General features: G+C 42.3%; 1 protein-coding gene across 1 annotated transcript; it reads left to right on the top strand.

Moving 5' to 3' along the window:
• The first annotated feature begins 1,158 nt into the window (after positions 1–1,158).
• TRAF1 (TNF receptor-associated factor 1) lies at positions 1,159–14,306 on the top strand. Its single transcript, XM_010021109.1, has 9 exons — positions 1,159–1,367; positions 3,002–3,086; positions 6,734–6,832; positions 8,050–8,211; positions 11,105–11,170; positions 11,853–12,290; positions 12,794–12,971; positions 13,561–13,709; positions 14,091–14,306. The coding sequence occupies exons 1-9, from the start codon at positions 1,159–1,161 to the stop codon at positions 14,304–14,306; spliced, it is 1,602 nt and encodes a 533-aa protein (XP_010019411.1).
• Positions 14,307–15,369: the final 1,063 nt, after the last annotated feature.

Here is a 15,369-nt window from a genome sequence, read left to right as displayed (position 1 = left end):
CAGCGGTGCGGACGGAAGGTGCCCTCCGGGAAGGGGCCGCCGGAGCCGCTCCCTGCCCTCCGTTGCCACTTTACCGGGCAGTATCGGTATGATCCACCCGCGGTGTGCTCCGGGGGCGGCCCGTCTGCCTCATCCTCACCTGGGTACCAGCCCATGACAGCTTCCTTAACTTGCAGGTGCACATTTGGTGTTGCTGGGTTTAGGGTTCTTGGCAGACTGGGAAGCTCCCCATCAAATGCCTGGAGAGCCCAAGGGAATTGCCTGAGCCAGGTTACAGAAAATGCTGTTTGCTCAAAAAAGAGTGTTTTAAATGCAGGGTATGTCCTACCCACCGCTGCAGCTCTGCCTGGCCCCGTGCAGGCAGACTTGCTGCATCCTTTTGTAGACACCTGTCAGTCAATATTACTTTTGATAATTCTGAGGTAGGTTATTGTGTGTCAGTACTGCTATAGGGAAAAAAATAGAGTTATAAAAGCATTATTATGACCAAACTGCTTCAGGTCCTTGGGCAAAATCCTTTCTTGGACTTACCACGCGATTGTGAAGAGACTGGGATCAGTTTTGGTTGCATTTCCAAAAATATTTCATGTGACGTGTGGCTCGAGGTATATCTGGTAAGAGCACAAGTGTTAAGATCTAAGTGAACTTGAGATTTCTTCTTTTGCTTCACCACTAGTTATATGACTTCAGAAAAGTCACCGTGAACTCATTTGCTCAGTTTCTGAATCTGTGAAGTGTGATCACAAATTTAGGCTGCTGGGAATTGGAGGTGGTTGGGGATTTACTCTACAGGAAACACTTCTGTGTGACGTGGACTGATGGGATTGTTGCTCTGAGATGATGGCTGTATTTACTTCATCTTTCTACAAGCTCAGAAACTCTGGAAAGAAAACCCCAACCCTTCATTTTAATACGCTGTCCATTTTCATGTTGTGTTTGAGGGAAATTTTAAGTCTGTACAGTAATTTCCTGCTGGTACCTATTCAAACCCCACTGTGACATTTAGTCACGCATGTCAGCAGCAGACTCAATTAAACAGGTCACTAGATTGCAGCACAGGTTTGGAGCTGTTATATATTCTCACACAGCAAAGTGAGCTTGTGTCTGCGTGTTTGAACACCCATTTTTTTCCTTCCCTCTGACAGTAGTTTACCTCAGATGGCTGAGAAAACAACCAGAGACCTGCAGGATGTCCCTGGCTCATCTCCTGATGAAAATGAGTTTCCTTTTGGATACCCCACTAACATTTGTGAGGATGTGCCTGATCAGAAGTACCTGTGCAGCAACTGCAATAACATTCTGAAGAAGGCCCTGCAGATGCTCTGTGGGCACAGGTACTGCTCAGCCTGCCTCACCTGGATTGCACGGTAGGTCCTTGGGGCACTCTACCATGGCTAAAAGTGCTCCTGAGAGCTGTTTTGTGCTTGGTTGACTATGGCTACCTGGCCTCCAGTCATTTCACTGTCTGGAAGTACTTACCTGCAGTGGACTGCAGGGTACTCTCTGTCTCCTTCTTCCTTGCAATAGGGAAGTGTGGGGAAGGCTGGATTACTGGGCTTGCAGATGTCACTTTTTCTGCCTGTGTGGGAGAATGATTCTGATTTAACCTTGAAGTTAAATGAGTTGAAGAACTTTGTATGAGTTGAAGAACTCATACAAAGCTGAGTTACTACTTCCATGGGACTTTACAGTCCTTTGATAAGTGATGTTATAGGATTTTAATAAACATTATCTTGGAGTTTGATTTGTAGTAACTCAGGGGTCAGTACATGTTAAGGTGCTGCTGCCATTAGTGACAACCAATGACAGCTAATGTCCAGGACAACCTGAAGACCAGGAGCTGGGTGGGGATTTGCTTTGTTTGATTAGCTGCTTCTATCCTCCCTTTTCTCGCACAATTACACCTTGATCTAAATCCTATGGAAAAGGCTATGTCTGCCTGAAATTGCAGTGCAATTCCATTAATTTGAGCCGACTTCAGCTTTGATGTATTGGAAAACAGCAGCTGTCAAGATTCAGTGACTGGCTAAGTAAGTGTAAGGCCTGTTACTGTGCTTCCTCAGGGATGCTGTTAGTAAGCTGTTTGTGTTTGCCAATTCATGCAGTCCCAGCTCTGGTCACAGCGTGGGGCACCTGAAAAGCTGAGCCAATGCACTGTCCACGTTGTCATTTAAAAGTCAACATGTAATAATGTAAAAATGTGCTCAAATTAATGTATTTGACCAACTTATGTAAATCCATTACTGTAAATCTAGGACAAAGCTCCTTAATGAAGCAGCAAAAACCATAAACTCCAAAGACTGTCAGCAGAACAGAACTAGAATTGTTATATCTTTCCCCTAGTCTTACAGCACAAGTGGGAAACTGGCTCAAAGAAACTAATGAGTGCAGTTTGAAAGCAGTTGTGCTCTGTTCAGATGGGTGCTTTTGTGATGAGCTTCTTGGTCTGTGTTAGTTCATTATTAGCTGGATGCTAAATAACACTGCCATTGAAATACATCTCTAGTAAATTTGTATTTTTGCCTTTCCTATATGAAACTCTGTGGTAAATATTTTGAGAGTAGATTGAAACCTTTTTAGCTGCAGCAGGGTGTTAACTATAGAACTCAGTTCTGCACTGGTTTTATGATCTCTTTGTAAAGTCAAGCCTGAGGAAAATGGTGTGTTCTGTGTTTTAAAAGACTTTTGTTTTCGTGTTACCTTTTCTGTGTGGTGTTTTTGCATAATGCATGAGATAAATAGGTTTCCATCCCTATTTATTTTTTTCTGATCCAGGCTGCTCTTATTTTGGTGAAATACAGGTAAGATTTATGGGCCTAGTCATGAGGAATAGAAAAGCAGGGTGGTTTTTGACATCAAGATACTGAACAAGGACTATGGATTTTGAATGAAAGTTACAATTTCCATGGCTTCATTTGTGTCAGTGTCTGTATACAAAGACCTCCTAAACTACAGCACACCACCAAGTGATTGTTATTTCATTCTTCTTTCTTTTTGCCAGGAACAATAAAAATGCAATTTGCCAGAAATGTAAAGAGGAAGATCCCAGCACCTTCAGTGAGGGAAGCCTGTTGGCAGAAGAAAGGGTAAGTTGTAGTTCACTAATGTATCATTAAACATTCTCTGGTCTACTCTGTAGTCATCATTGGCCCACACTTTGGAAGTGAGTAATAAAAAATGTGATAGCAACTGATAGTTACACATTTTAATTTATGCTTTAGTCGTGTGGATTTCCCAGGTTTTGATTTAAAGAAGTATAATGGCAGCCTTAGGACTTCCCAAATCTGTCAGGTTCTGCAACATAAAATCCCACACACTTCCATATCATTAATTTTTTATTGTCTCAAATTAACCAGTGCTTTCCTACTTGTAATAATACGTCTTTAGCTGTTACTTACTACACTTAGAGGATTTTCCAATCTAGTGGTTCTCAGTACCCTTCAAATATATTACCAAGCTTACAGGTGGAGCATCCCTAAGGAGAAAAGTTAAGAGTATCAGCCAGCTGGCCGAATTGCCTAAAAAGACAGCCAGAGTACCTGGAAGAAATGGTGGAAAACACGGAACTGAACATGATTGATCAAAACTAGGCATAGGCAAATGTTTCATCTGTAATTTCACCATGCAGATCTCTTCTGCTCTTGTGTGATTTTCCAGGCCAACTGCTGCACTGTTCTGTATCCTGAATACAAACTGAGCCATAATACCCACTCCCAGCTTATCTTTTTCCCTCCTTTCTGATTATGTGTAGGAATACCAAGAGACACACACTCTGTCTAAATGTTTTAGGGGAAAATGGAAGCAAATAAGCAGTGAGGTAAAAGATGAAGTTCAGGAAGTGGCTGCAGCAAAATAATGAACCTGCAGTTAACAGTGAATAGCTCAGAAAAAAATCCTCAATTCTGCAATAAGTTTCCCAGTGACAAAATTTCATGCATCATGGAACCAAAAATAGGTACAGTTAAACCCTTGTGAACTTCTGTGTTGACTCTCAGTTCTCTTACAACTCTGGGATTTCTCTGCTGTGGGATTCTCGCTGGGTCCGCTGGGACTTTCTGCACAATCTGTGTGTGGGTTGTTGTAAACAGGGCCCCACTCTTGCAAGCTGATCTGCCTGGGCAGATTCTTATGCCTGCTGAGTGTCCAGATGAAGTCAATCACCACGAAGGCAGGAGGATCTGCCTGTGTAGATCAACTTACAGCAAGTTGTCTGAGTTTGTAAACAACATGAATAATGGCAGCTTTATTCTTTGTATCTATTCCTGATAATCTGTGCTTTGCCTTTGCTGTGGGTTTGTTTAATGTTTATTTCCCATGCTGTTTGCATGTTTATATTTTAAATAAGATACCTATGCAAGGAAAAGAAAGGCTTTATCAAGATGTGTGTTTGCCTTAGCTTATCCCATGATCTATTTCCATAGTCACTTCCATCCCTCCCTGTTACAGTCTTGATTTATAATCCCTTCCTATGCAACATTACTTCAAGCCTTATCGTGGTGCTGTTCATCAGTGTCAGCTACTGAGCGTCTGCATCTGTCAGTGCAATCAGAGGAGTAGGGCATCACACCCTGGCACTGACATTCATGGGCCTGGCTTAGAGGACAGTGTCCTGCTCTGAACTGAACATGAACCACTTTGTGGCTCTCCCCTCTCTGTGTTTACAGCAGCCATAGGTCCTGGTTCAGCTGCAGAGGGCCAACTTTAGCTGGAGAGAAAAAAAACACTGGATTTATCCTGGAAAGCTTTTGGTCAGATTGATCTGTTTGTTAACTTGTTCCTAGCTGATGGTCCTGGCCACATGTAGACCAAAGTCCTGCCTTAGCCAGAAGCCATAAGACCCACATCGTATGGGTCAGAGTGCCAAGGAGAACTACATATGGGAGTGGTTTTTGGATGGGACTTGGCAGGGGACCTCCATTTGTGTGACAGGCAGGTCTGGTCAGGTGTGTGTGCCATGACAGCCACCCGTGGTCAACATCAGCAGCACCTGCACCAACATCTTCCTTTGACATGAAAAAGGGGAGATGTGCAACTGCAATACATCAAATCAAATATTCTGTTTCCTTCTGTTTGACCCAGAGCACTTTTATGTCCCCAAGAGTCACCTCAGTTACTGTATGAAGGTCTGGCGCAGGTCCCTAAAGGAGTTCTGTGCACACTCAGGTTCCCGGAGGTTTGGGTGACTATTCCAAAGCAGTGGAATTCCAAAGCCGAGTATTTCCTTCCTTGTTTTGCACCTGAGTAGTGTCCATAATGATTTAACAACTACAAGTGTGTACCAAAAAGCACAAGGGAATGCACATAGCAGTAAGAGACACGTGCACTGCTGGGACTGTCCCCGTAGTGAAATGTATTTTAAATTATCTATTTTGTAATGTCAGGAAATTCCTGGAGTTTTTCTCTTATGACAAAGGGGGAAAAGCCACCACGTGCCTGATAACTTGAATTTCTTTTCTTTGATTTTGCTCATAAATTAGAGTAGACTGTTTCAGAGGCTGGGGCTGGCCTCCTTTCACTAATTGTCCACGGATTATTAGCTTACTACAGAAACTCTTCCCTGTATGCAGATGGAGCTGTACATGGCTGTGTACAACCTACATCATTATGTTTAAATTCCTTGTTTGCAATTTGTGTGCAAAGTTCTGGACTTTCCTTGCAGGTTGAGATTAGGAAATGAGTTTCTGTGAGACCCTGCATATAGAAATGTATCTTCTTACCACTTTTAGCATTTGCTACGCTTCTGTTCTGTGATTTAATGATAGATGTAGGTAACATCATGTTACGTGTGTACAAACATATTGTATCTAGATGAAAAAAAAACCCCAACCAACCAGGAATGTTGAAGCTGATGATTTTGTTTATTTGTTTTAGCTCATTTTGTGGAATTTCAGTCACTTCATTGAAATGGGGCATCATTTGTAAATCCTTTCCTTGCTCTATTTGCAAAGGTTCCCTCTGCCCAGTTCTTGCCTTCTCTCTGTTGGGAAATCTGCAGTCCTCGGTGTTGTGTACTTACCAAGAGAGCATCTAAAACCATACCATTAACTTTAGCAGGGCTTGTTCTTGTGTCAGTGTGCCTATTGGGATTGTGCAAGTTGTAGTGTTTGAAGTGTGCAGTGTTTCATAATTTACATAAGAATTGTACATTTTTTCATGGTTAACATAGCAAAACCAATCTACGTAGAGCAAAAAACCCCACTCACATATGGTTTACATTTCTTTAGTGCACAGTGCCATAGTAAATGGAAATAGCCATTGCCTGAGAAATGTGTCCTCACTGCAGAACACTCTCAAGTCTTCTGTGCAGCACATTTAGGAGGTGTTAATGACCCCGATAATGAAATGCATTCATTAACAGTGGCACATGGCAGCACCCTATGGTTAGGGTCCTGTCAGCACATTCATTGCATGTGATATATTTCAGGCTTCTATGAAAAGGAACTTAAAATAATGGCTGTACTTGGCTTGGAATATTTTCAGTAAATTTAAATTACATCAAACAGTTTCATTTTGAACCATAAGAAGGAAACTATTTAGCAATTATTTGGGCTTCTACTGCACTAAGATGGACTTTCTGGGTTAGAGAGCCTTATGGCAGTACAGCAAATGTTAAAGAAATAAGGGATTTATCAAGATCTGAAATTTTGACACAGTCACCTCATTCCTATGTCAGAAATGCATGCTGGAGTACCTTCTGACCAGTGCTTTTTCCCTTCCTGTGTTTTCTTTCCAGGCATTTGGTGATGCTGCTATTAATAAAGAGATTTCTGAACTGAGAGTACACTGTGTGACCCTGGGATGCAGCTGGTCTGGTATCATGAAAAACTTTGAAGTATGTTTAAAGGCAATTTGTTTAAGTGCACTCTGACATGAATGGGGACAGGAAGACAATGAAACTAGGTTCTCAGCAAGCACATATCAATGCAGTATCAGTAGAAGCAATCAAGGCACCAGGATTTATACTAACAAAGTACCTAAAAACATGCCATTAACTTTAGTAAGGCTTAGACCAAATTGAGAGCAGACTGATGTGAAATGCCCTACGTAGAATAGATGTGGGAACAGAGGGTCTTTCTGCATTCATAACAGGTAGTCTGCTGTATACCTCGTATAACTCTCTATCTGAGAAGCATCTGAGGTGCTGCTGCCTTTTCTTTGCTAATTATGCACACATTTTCTATGTGAGTCTATTCCTCTTTAAGGAAAAAATCTACCCACTTTGGTTAGCTTCATAGTTTGGAGAATTGGAGCCCCTCTCAGCATGAATACATGGTAAAATTGATCCGAGAGTTGGGCGTGTGATTGAAATTGGCATTTCTGAGCCTGGTCTGTAGGGGACAGCCATCTCCCTGTAAAGACAAAATCAGTTGTGACACGGGGCCTGGAGAAGCTCTAGTAACAGAGGTCAGGGTAAATAGTTCTTATTGAAAGACTGTGTAGACCTGTTGGATGTAGTTATGAAAGAAGTAATGCTGATATTTTTCCTTGTCGAGATGATATGATGCAAATAGTGTAAAGGAAACATTTTAAGAGTTATTTTGAATATAGTTATATGCAACAATAACAATTGTGTAACAGAGGTGTAAGATGCTGTGCAGAGGTATCAGCAGACTAACCATATCCATTCTATCAGACAAAGCACGATGGTCTCAGTGGTTAAACCCCCCACCCAAAGCACCTCCAAAACCACCTCAGAAAAAACCCAGGCTAAAAGTTAGGGATCCTCTAATACAATTAAAACAGCTAGACCAGGATCATGTTATTTTCCAACACAAGCACTACAGAGACACAGTTCAAGGTATCTGAAATAAGCAAATCTTGTTGGTTGGTTGGTTGGTTTGGGGTTTTTTTAACTTAGGAATTAAGAAGAAAGCCCCAGTAAAATAGGTGATTTTTTTTCACCAGTAATCTGAGTAACATCATGGAGTGGGTCTTTACTCAAGCTTAGAAGAAACACAAAGCAAAGATCTAGGCTGGCAGAATGGAGACTATTTGTAAGTGAATGCATATCTGCAGTTTACGTTTTGGTTTATTACTTTTTATTTTCAGGAGCATCAGAGCTTATGTGAATATGCTTTAATCCCTTGTCACACTGGTTGTGGGCACGTGGTGATGAGAAAGAAACTTGCAGATCATTTGGAAAATGGATGTGTTAATAACGTGACAACGTGTCAGAGGTGTAAGCAGAGCTTATCCAGTAGTGAATACCAAGTAAGAACACTTCTCTGTTTCAAATGAGGGCTTTGTATTAATGGCTTAAATAATCTATCATGACATCTTTCATCCCCTGCTACTGCACTTGGAGAATATTTAATTTTCCTGAGTGTGCTAATTTTTCCATGCATGTGTTGGAGGAAAAAATGAGCTGTATTTGATAGTCTGCTTGTGACGTTACAAGAGAGAGGGAAACATCTGTGTGCCCACCCTGGGCTTGTGCAGCCTGTGTTTTAGCTCCTGTCTTAAAGCATGTGTCCTACTATGAGGCAGATAAGAAGCAGAACAACACAGGTGATGGGAAGAGACCTTGAAAGTGGCTGGAGTTTTATTTGAACTTAAACTGCCCACAGATTTGTAAGGCAGGATTCTATCAGACAGTATTTCTGTTAGATGTGGTCAGGTGTAACTCACCAAATTAGCAGCAGTGTCCATATAGATCAGGAAGAGCACACTCTGGATCTGCTGCACATTGCTCACTGACTGTTTAAACATGTTTAGTTTATACTTTTTACGTTTAAGTTGTGTTTTCCACTCTTGTGACAGGGACTTGCAAAATGAATGTGCGTATACCCCTGTATGTGTGCAGCCTGAAGTTAATAGTAGTGGATAGCTTTGCATGTCGTAACTGTCACCAATTTATGCCTTTACAAATACTGAGCTGTGAGATTTACTCAACATGGAGGTAACAGACCTTCTGGGATAAGAACAGCACTCTTGCTAAAACATGCTTCTTGGGAAGCTTTTGCATGTGCCCTTCGTATCTTATTAACCCTTACAGAGAGAGAAGAGTATCTGGATCCAGGCATGTTTTACCAGTGCTAAATCCAGTGTATGTTTGAGAGAGACAGTAAATACCAGAAGCTGGCAACCCTTAATCCCTTGTTTCTGTGAGTGCAGTAGGCAGGCTGGAGAAGGAAACCTGAGCTGCCTGATGTTCCTGAGCACCTTGTCTTTTCAGAGGTCTGTGATACCACAGATCCATCTCAGAGGGCTTCATTTTCCTGCAATGAAGAACTGTTTTCCTCCCACTCATTCAGTTAGCTAACATCTAATTAATTATTTGACTAGGAAACCTTGGCAACCAAGCAGGGGATTGGCCTTGAGATGTTGATTTTTCTTTGCCTCCGTTAGTACTTGTGAAACTGGAATTTTGCTGGTTACATGATCTGCGTTATTAAATTTGCTGTTATGTGACATAGAAATTTTGATTATTTGTGTGTGTTCCATGTAGCCACAATCCTCTGGGAGCAACTAGTAAGTTTTGGGCACTGCTCTCGCTCTCTCCATCTTCACCAATCAGTTACTGGTCTTGTGATTTCTGTATTTCCATGTTTTAAAGGAACTTCTTACCAGCCCCTCTCCCCCTCAAGGAATCAGCGCTCTGAAGGAGTCAAATAGTAGAAAGGAAGAAAATAAAGGCATACTTTATGCAACAGCTAAGACAGAGTATTAAAAATGAGTTAGAGAGTGACAAAAACCTGTGGCTGCGTTTCTGAGGATTGAAAGAGAAACCTCAGGACTCTTCAGGGGAGACTCTAAGGTTGTTGGAATGGCTTTATGTAAAATTTCTAGACTGCTGTAGGAAGTGTACTAGTGTGCAAAGGCGTTTATAAAGATTAAAGACAGACCCCCTGAACAGTATGAATTGAAAGCTGACAGTTCCTGTCTCAAATACACATGTTACACTTGTGTGAACCGATGGCAGGAGGATTACTTTACCCTTCTTGGAGCCAGAAATGGCAGGAAGTCTCATGTTAGTGGTAATGCATTTTGCATTAGCACATCGTGATGGAAAATTTGGATTCCAGCCTTCAAAATGGTAAAAAGCAGGATGCAAGCAGGGTGTGCACATTAAACACACTAGAAGTCAATGCAAGAAGAGTTTATGTTTGGATTTCCTGTATATTTGCTTTCTGTTCTGTAATCCACCTGCATGTCATGGTATATGCGTGTACGTGTGTGTGTGTGTGCACACATAACTACTGGGCAAGACTTGTACATTGCCAGTCTTGTATCAAATTCCCCAGGGTGAGCTTGCAAAGCATCTGTAAGTAGTTTCCAAAAGCCCTGGGCCCCAAAAGCAAAAGATCACACTTTGTACTTCCACTTAACAGGTATTGCATCTGGAGACCTGTCACTGAGCACGCCTGCGGGGCTGAAGATTAATCAGTTTAGAGGCTTAGCTTAAGGAACCTCTGAGTCTGAAGTTCGTTGTGCAGGGGACAGCAGCACCCACTCTTAGCAGATGTGCTTTAGTCCCAGATTTCTGAATGTTATTTCCTCTAAAAAGAAGCCAGAGAACTCTGCACCTGTGGCACAGTGAGGCCCCAGGCAGGCACTCTCTGGGCAGGGATTTTGCACCCTGAGATGTGGAGCTCACAGTGCTCCTGTGAAGTTACCCTTCCCTCCTCTCCTCTTCCTTAAACCCACACCTTCCAGGAAGAAAGCAAGAAACTTACTGTAAACTTTTTCTTCTGTAACACAAATTTCCTGTAGAAAAACCTCTCAAATCCCCAAGTTTCTACAAACTAGGAATAGCATTCCCAAACACAAGCTTTGTTTCAGAGACTCCTAAAAAAAGACGCTCAATGATTTTAATAATGTACTGAATTCTTTTCTTCTTGTTTTAATGACAGGAACATGCATGTGAAGGCAGTTTATGTAAGGAACAAAGCCATGTGCAAACAGAAACACCATCAAGAGAAAAGGTAGGTAAAAGATGAGTGTATTTTCAAAGCTAGTTGGATTCTGCAAACTGTGGTAATGCCTTGACTTGAATTAACTTGATTTACAGCTGCTGGGATTGTGGCCTAGTTGTTTGTAGGTAAATAAAAGAATCCCTTTAAACTGATATTTGGTCGTTTTCTTTCCTTTTTTCTTTCAACAGAACTGCTCTACACCCTCAGTTAACAAGGATGGATGTCGCTTTTCTGAGGTTGGCTGTTCATTTAGGGTGAGTGACCGCTGCCTTCAGGAAGGTCTCCAATGGTGCGCAAGAGCACTGTGCCTTTGGTCTAACCAGCCTTTGTGTTCTGGGTAGTGGGCCTTGATTTACATAGATCTTTAAGAAAAGAGGGACAATCTACCAACGTTTAGCAGACAGCAGAGGAAATAGTGGAACTGCCATGGTTACACAGTTCAGCCACTGATACTCTGCATCCTGCACTGTGCATTCACTACAGCTAAAGATGGATGTTTATTACAGTTCTGCTGGTTTATCAGATACATTTTGGATATTCCTTCCAGGGTAACATCTCTTCAAACTGAAAAGTCATCTTTGCATTTTAGTTGGCATCTGTTGCCTTGTCTCACTTTTTGCGGTCAGTGTATGTATTAAATATTGGTTTATTTAAGAATCTTGCTAGGACTCCTCCTGGAATCCTCTTTAATCCAGAGACTGTAGGTAATTGTTTTCTTTTTATGTAGCATGTGTACACATGTGAACATATAGCCTAAGTGAGAGGGCTCTTCTTCCCATGTCTCCTCTGAGTCGGCTGCATTGTAGCTGGACCTGTACTTTGCAGTTCTTCCATCTCTGTTTCTCCCCATGAAATTAAAGTGGACATTGCTTGATTTGGCAGCAGGCCAGTTATGGTGATTGTACAGAGTGTATTGACAGTGTTGTCTTCTCACAGGGAAGCAAAGAGAAGATAAAGGATCATGAAAGAACTGCAGTTGGGGCCCACATGCTGCTTCTGCTGCAGCACATAAAGCAACTGAAGGCAAGCTTGTGCACTGCTGCCAAAGCTGCAAATGGTTTCATCCCACAGACAGAGCTGAATGTGAATGGTGCAGGAAAAAGCATCCCCAGTCTGCAGATCCTAGCAGGGCTGGAAAGCTGTGGGGATCTGGAAGAAGACTGTTTTCCTGGATCTTCCATTTCTGAAGAGGAATCTGTTCTGCAGCAACTTGTGAGGGAGAAAGTGATTTCTGAGCTAGAAAATAAGCTACAAGTGTTTGAGAATATTGTGGCAGTGCTCAATAAAGAGGTGGAGATCTCCAGCTTGGAAATCATGGCCTTTCGGAGACAGAGTGAACTTGATCAAAATATAATACGAGGCCTTGAACTGAAGGTAAATGTGATAAGCATTGTCTGTGTGCTTGTTCTGTAGCTAACGAGTATGTACATCTATCAGTGAGAAGTAGTGTAGAGATCAGGAGAGGGATGGGCACAGGAATTTGAGCTGTGAAGTGTGAAGTTCTGGACACATCTGCAGGATCCTTTTGGAACTTTGGCTATATTTTCAAATAGGGATCTCTAATATTTGTCATCTCAATCCATGTTCAGGTACCTAGATACTCCTGAGAGTTTTGAACATTCAGAGTTTGCTGTGATCAGATTGTGAGCAAGCAAGACAATTGTTTGACTGATCCTCTTAAAGCAGCATTATTGCTGGAGGACCGACCAACCAACCATCTGTCCAGTTGTTTGCCTTCATTTTGACACATAACTGTTGCTTAAAAAGAAATCAGAGGAGACCCTCCAGAACATGAGGACTCCAGAAAGATTCTGCTACTTCTGCAGCACAACAACCTGCAGAGGAGGATTGACTCCAAACTGATTTGTTTCTTCTAGATTGCAGAGTTGCACCGGTGCCTGACGCAGAAGGACGCAGGCCTGAGCAGCCTTCGTAAGAGTCTTCTGTTCTCTGAGCAAGCTTCCTATGATGGGGTCTTTCTGTGGAAAATAACAGATGTTGGCAGGAAGTTACAAGACTCTGTGACTGGAAGAACAGTCAGTTTGTATTCGCCAGGTAAAACACATAATGTGTATGTGTGTAAGCAAAACCCAGTCCTTTAGAAAACCCACTTCTTTCTCTAGAATGGTGCTTCTTTCTGCTTGTGTGGACAGGAAGTTCTCCAACTCCTTAAACTAAGATGCTGCCTATTCAAAGACCTAGTGCTCTCCTGCCTGTAGTTCAGGGCAGTTGTGATGTGCTCTTCCAGAGTGTTGTGCTCTCTTCTGGGCTTTCACTTTGCAGTTTGCCCGCCCTGCAGCCTCTTGCAGTGACATCTGCTGGATCCCTCTCGTGTAACCCACAGCCTGGTGCCTGATGGTACCCAGTGGCTTTCTGCTGCAGTTCTCTCCCATGTGAGAAGTAATTTGATTAGGTAAAATATGCTTGTGGTGGCTAATAACAGGTAATTTTCACCGAGGCACTAGAAGCACTCCAACCACTGGATTTTCATCGCTTATAATCTCCAGAGTGTACTAATTTGTCTGTTCTCATCCCTGTGGTAGCAAAACACGTCATAGACCATCTTTTCTCATATGCCAAAACACTCATTATGTCCTTTTTTCCCCCAAGCGAGGCTTTACTAATGAAGAGTTCTGATTTTCAGCTTTCTACACTGCAAAGTATGGCTACAAGGTCTGTCTGAGGGTGTATCTGAATGGGGATGGGACAGGAAAAGGAACCCACATGTCCCTGTTCTTTGTTGTCATGAAAGGAGACTACGATGCTTTGCTCCCATGGCCTTTCAGGAACAAGGTAAGAAGGGCAACCTTTTCATATCACACTAACAGAATGAATGTAATGACTGTAACCAAACGTGGGGTTTGTTGAAGTTGTCAGGAGAGAGATGAAAAAGGTCTTTGGACTGTGCAGTTCTCTACCAAGAAATAATTCCTTTATTTTATTTGGTTTTATTTTATGGGTGGCAGAGTTTTAAATCCTTCATCTGGGAACTGTTACAGTTTCCCCTGTTGAGAGTAACTGACCTTGCAGGTTGTGAAACATTCATTATCATTTGTATTTAATTATGGATAGAGCATCCAGCTGCTTTTGCAGCATGTTTGCACTTCTGTCTTTGCTATTTTCTGGTGTATTTTTCAGTTCAGTAACTCATCATTCCCACGTTCTGTTTTTCAGGTTACATTCATGTTGCTTGACCAAAACAACAGGGAACATATTATTGATGCGTTTCGGCCAGACTTGACTTCTGCTTCATTTCAGAGACCAGTGAATGATATGAATATTGCAAGTGGCTGTCCCATGTTCCTCCCTTTGTTCAAATTGCAGTCACCTAAATACGCCTATGTGAAGGAAGACACACTTTTCCTTAAATGCATTGTAGAAACAAATTAGTAGATCTTGAAACATGGGTGTCTGGTAAAACACCCACTGAATTTCATTAGTTTACAAGAAAACCAAAACAGCTTGAGACCTTGTGTTAGTTTTCATGTGCACACAAAATCCAGAGAGCCCAAGCCTGAATCCCTGAATCCATTCACACCAGCTGAACATCTGCCTGCTAAGAGTTAGCTGCAGCTGAGCATGCCCTGTACTTTGCCCATGGATACTGGAAATGAGAACTGTGATTATGTCATCAGACCAGCCAATACTCCCACTGTAGATGTAGGTTACAGTCACACACACCCCTGCAGATGCACTTGTGGAAAGAGGCACTGTTCTTTCTCACACCAGGCCCAGCTGTGGGTGTCATTCTGCTGAGGTGCTGGGCAGGGAGAGCAGCCAGAGCTCCCTTCTAGGACCCTGGCGTTAGGAGGTTTTGGAAGCTGAGCCTTCGCCATCCTCCGGCTGCGCAGCTCCGTTCCCAGGAGGCATGGTGCTGGCTGGCAGCCCTGGTGTGGGATTCTGGCTGTTCCCCCACCAGGGACATGGGCAGATTCCTTCTCCTGAGGCACAGATCGGGTGTCTGTGCTTATTGGTGACCTTGAGAGCAGTGAGTTGTGGATAGCAGTTGTAACTGGAGTTGATACCGGATGATTTATGTTGTGCTATTTATTTTAGATCTATATTTATATGCTCTGTAAAGAGATGTTCTATTGCATCAGCAATTGGTGACCACATTGCACTGTGCCTTGGGGGAATCACCTCTTGTATTTCCAAAGGAGTCGACTGACTTTCCCATTTCAGGTACGGAGCTCTGGGGGTTGTTAACCCCTGGGAAGTTCAGAGCCAGACTAAGCAGTGTAAGGACCTCTCACTAGCTCCATTTTCAAGTGTTCAGTCACTTCCTGAACCTTCAAGGCAAGTGACTTAGTAGAAAATACTGATTATTTTTTTTTATTATTGCTTAATTCTTTTTATGTGCTCTGATGCCTAATTCTTGTCACACTCTAAAATAGAACTACTAGATATGGTTTAGTCTTTAACTATTATTTTAAATAGAGGTAAGGAATGAATA

Source organism: Nestor notabilis, unplaced genomic scaffold, assembly GCF_000696875.1.
Source record: "Nestor notabilis isolate BGI_N333 unplaced genomic scaffold, ASM69687v1 scaffold26588, whole genome shotgun sequence".
Classification (NCBI taxonomy): domain Eukaryota; kingdom Metazoa; phylum Chordata; class Aves; order Psittaciformes; family Psittacidae; genus Nestor; species Nestor notabilis.
This window is presented reverse-complemented; position numbering and strand designations above follow the sequence as displayed.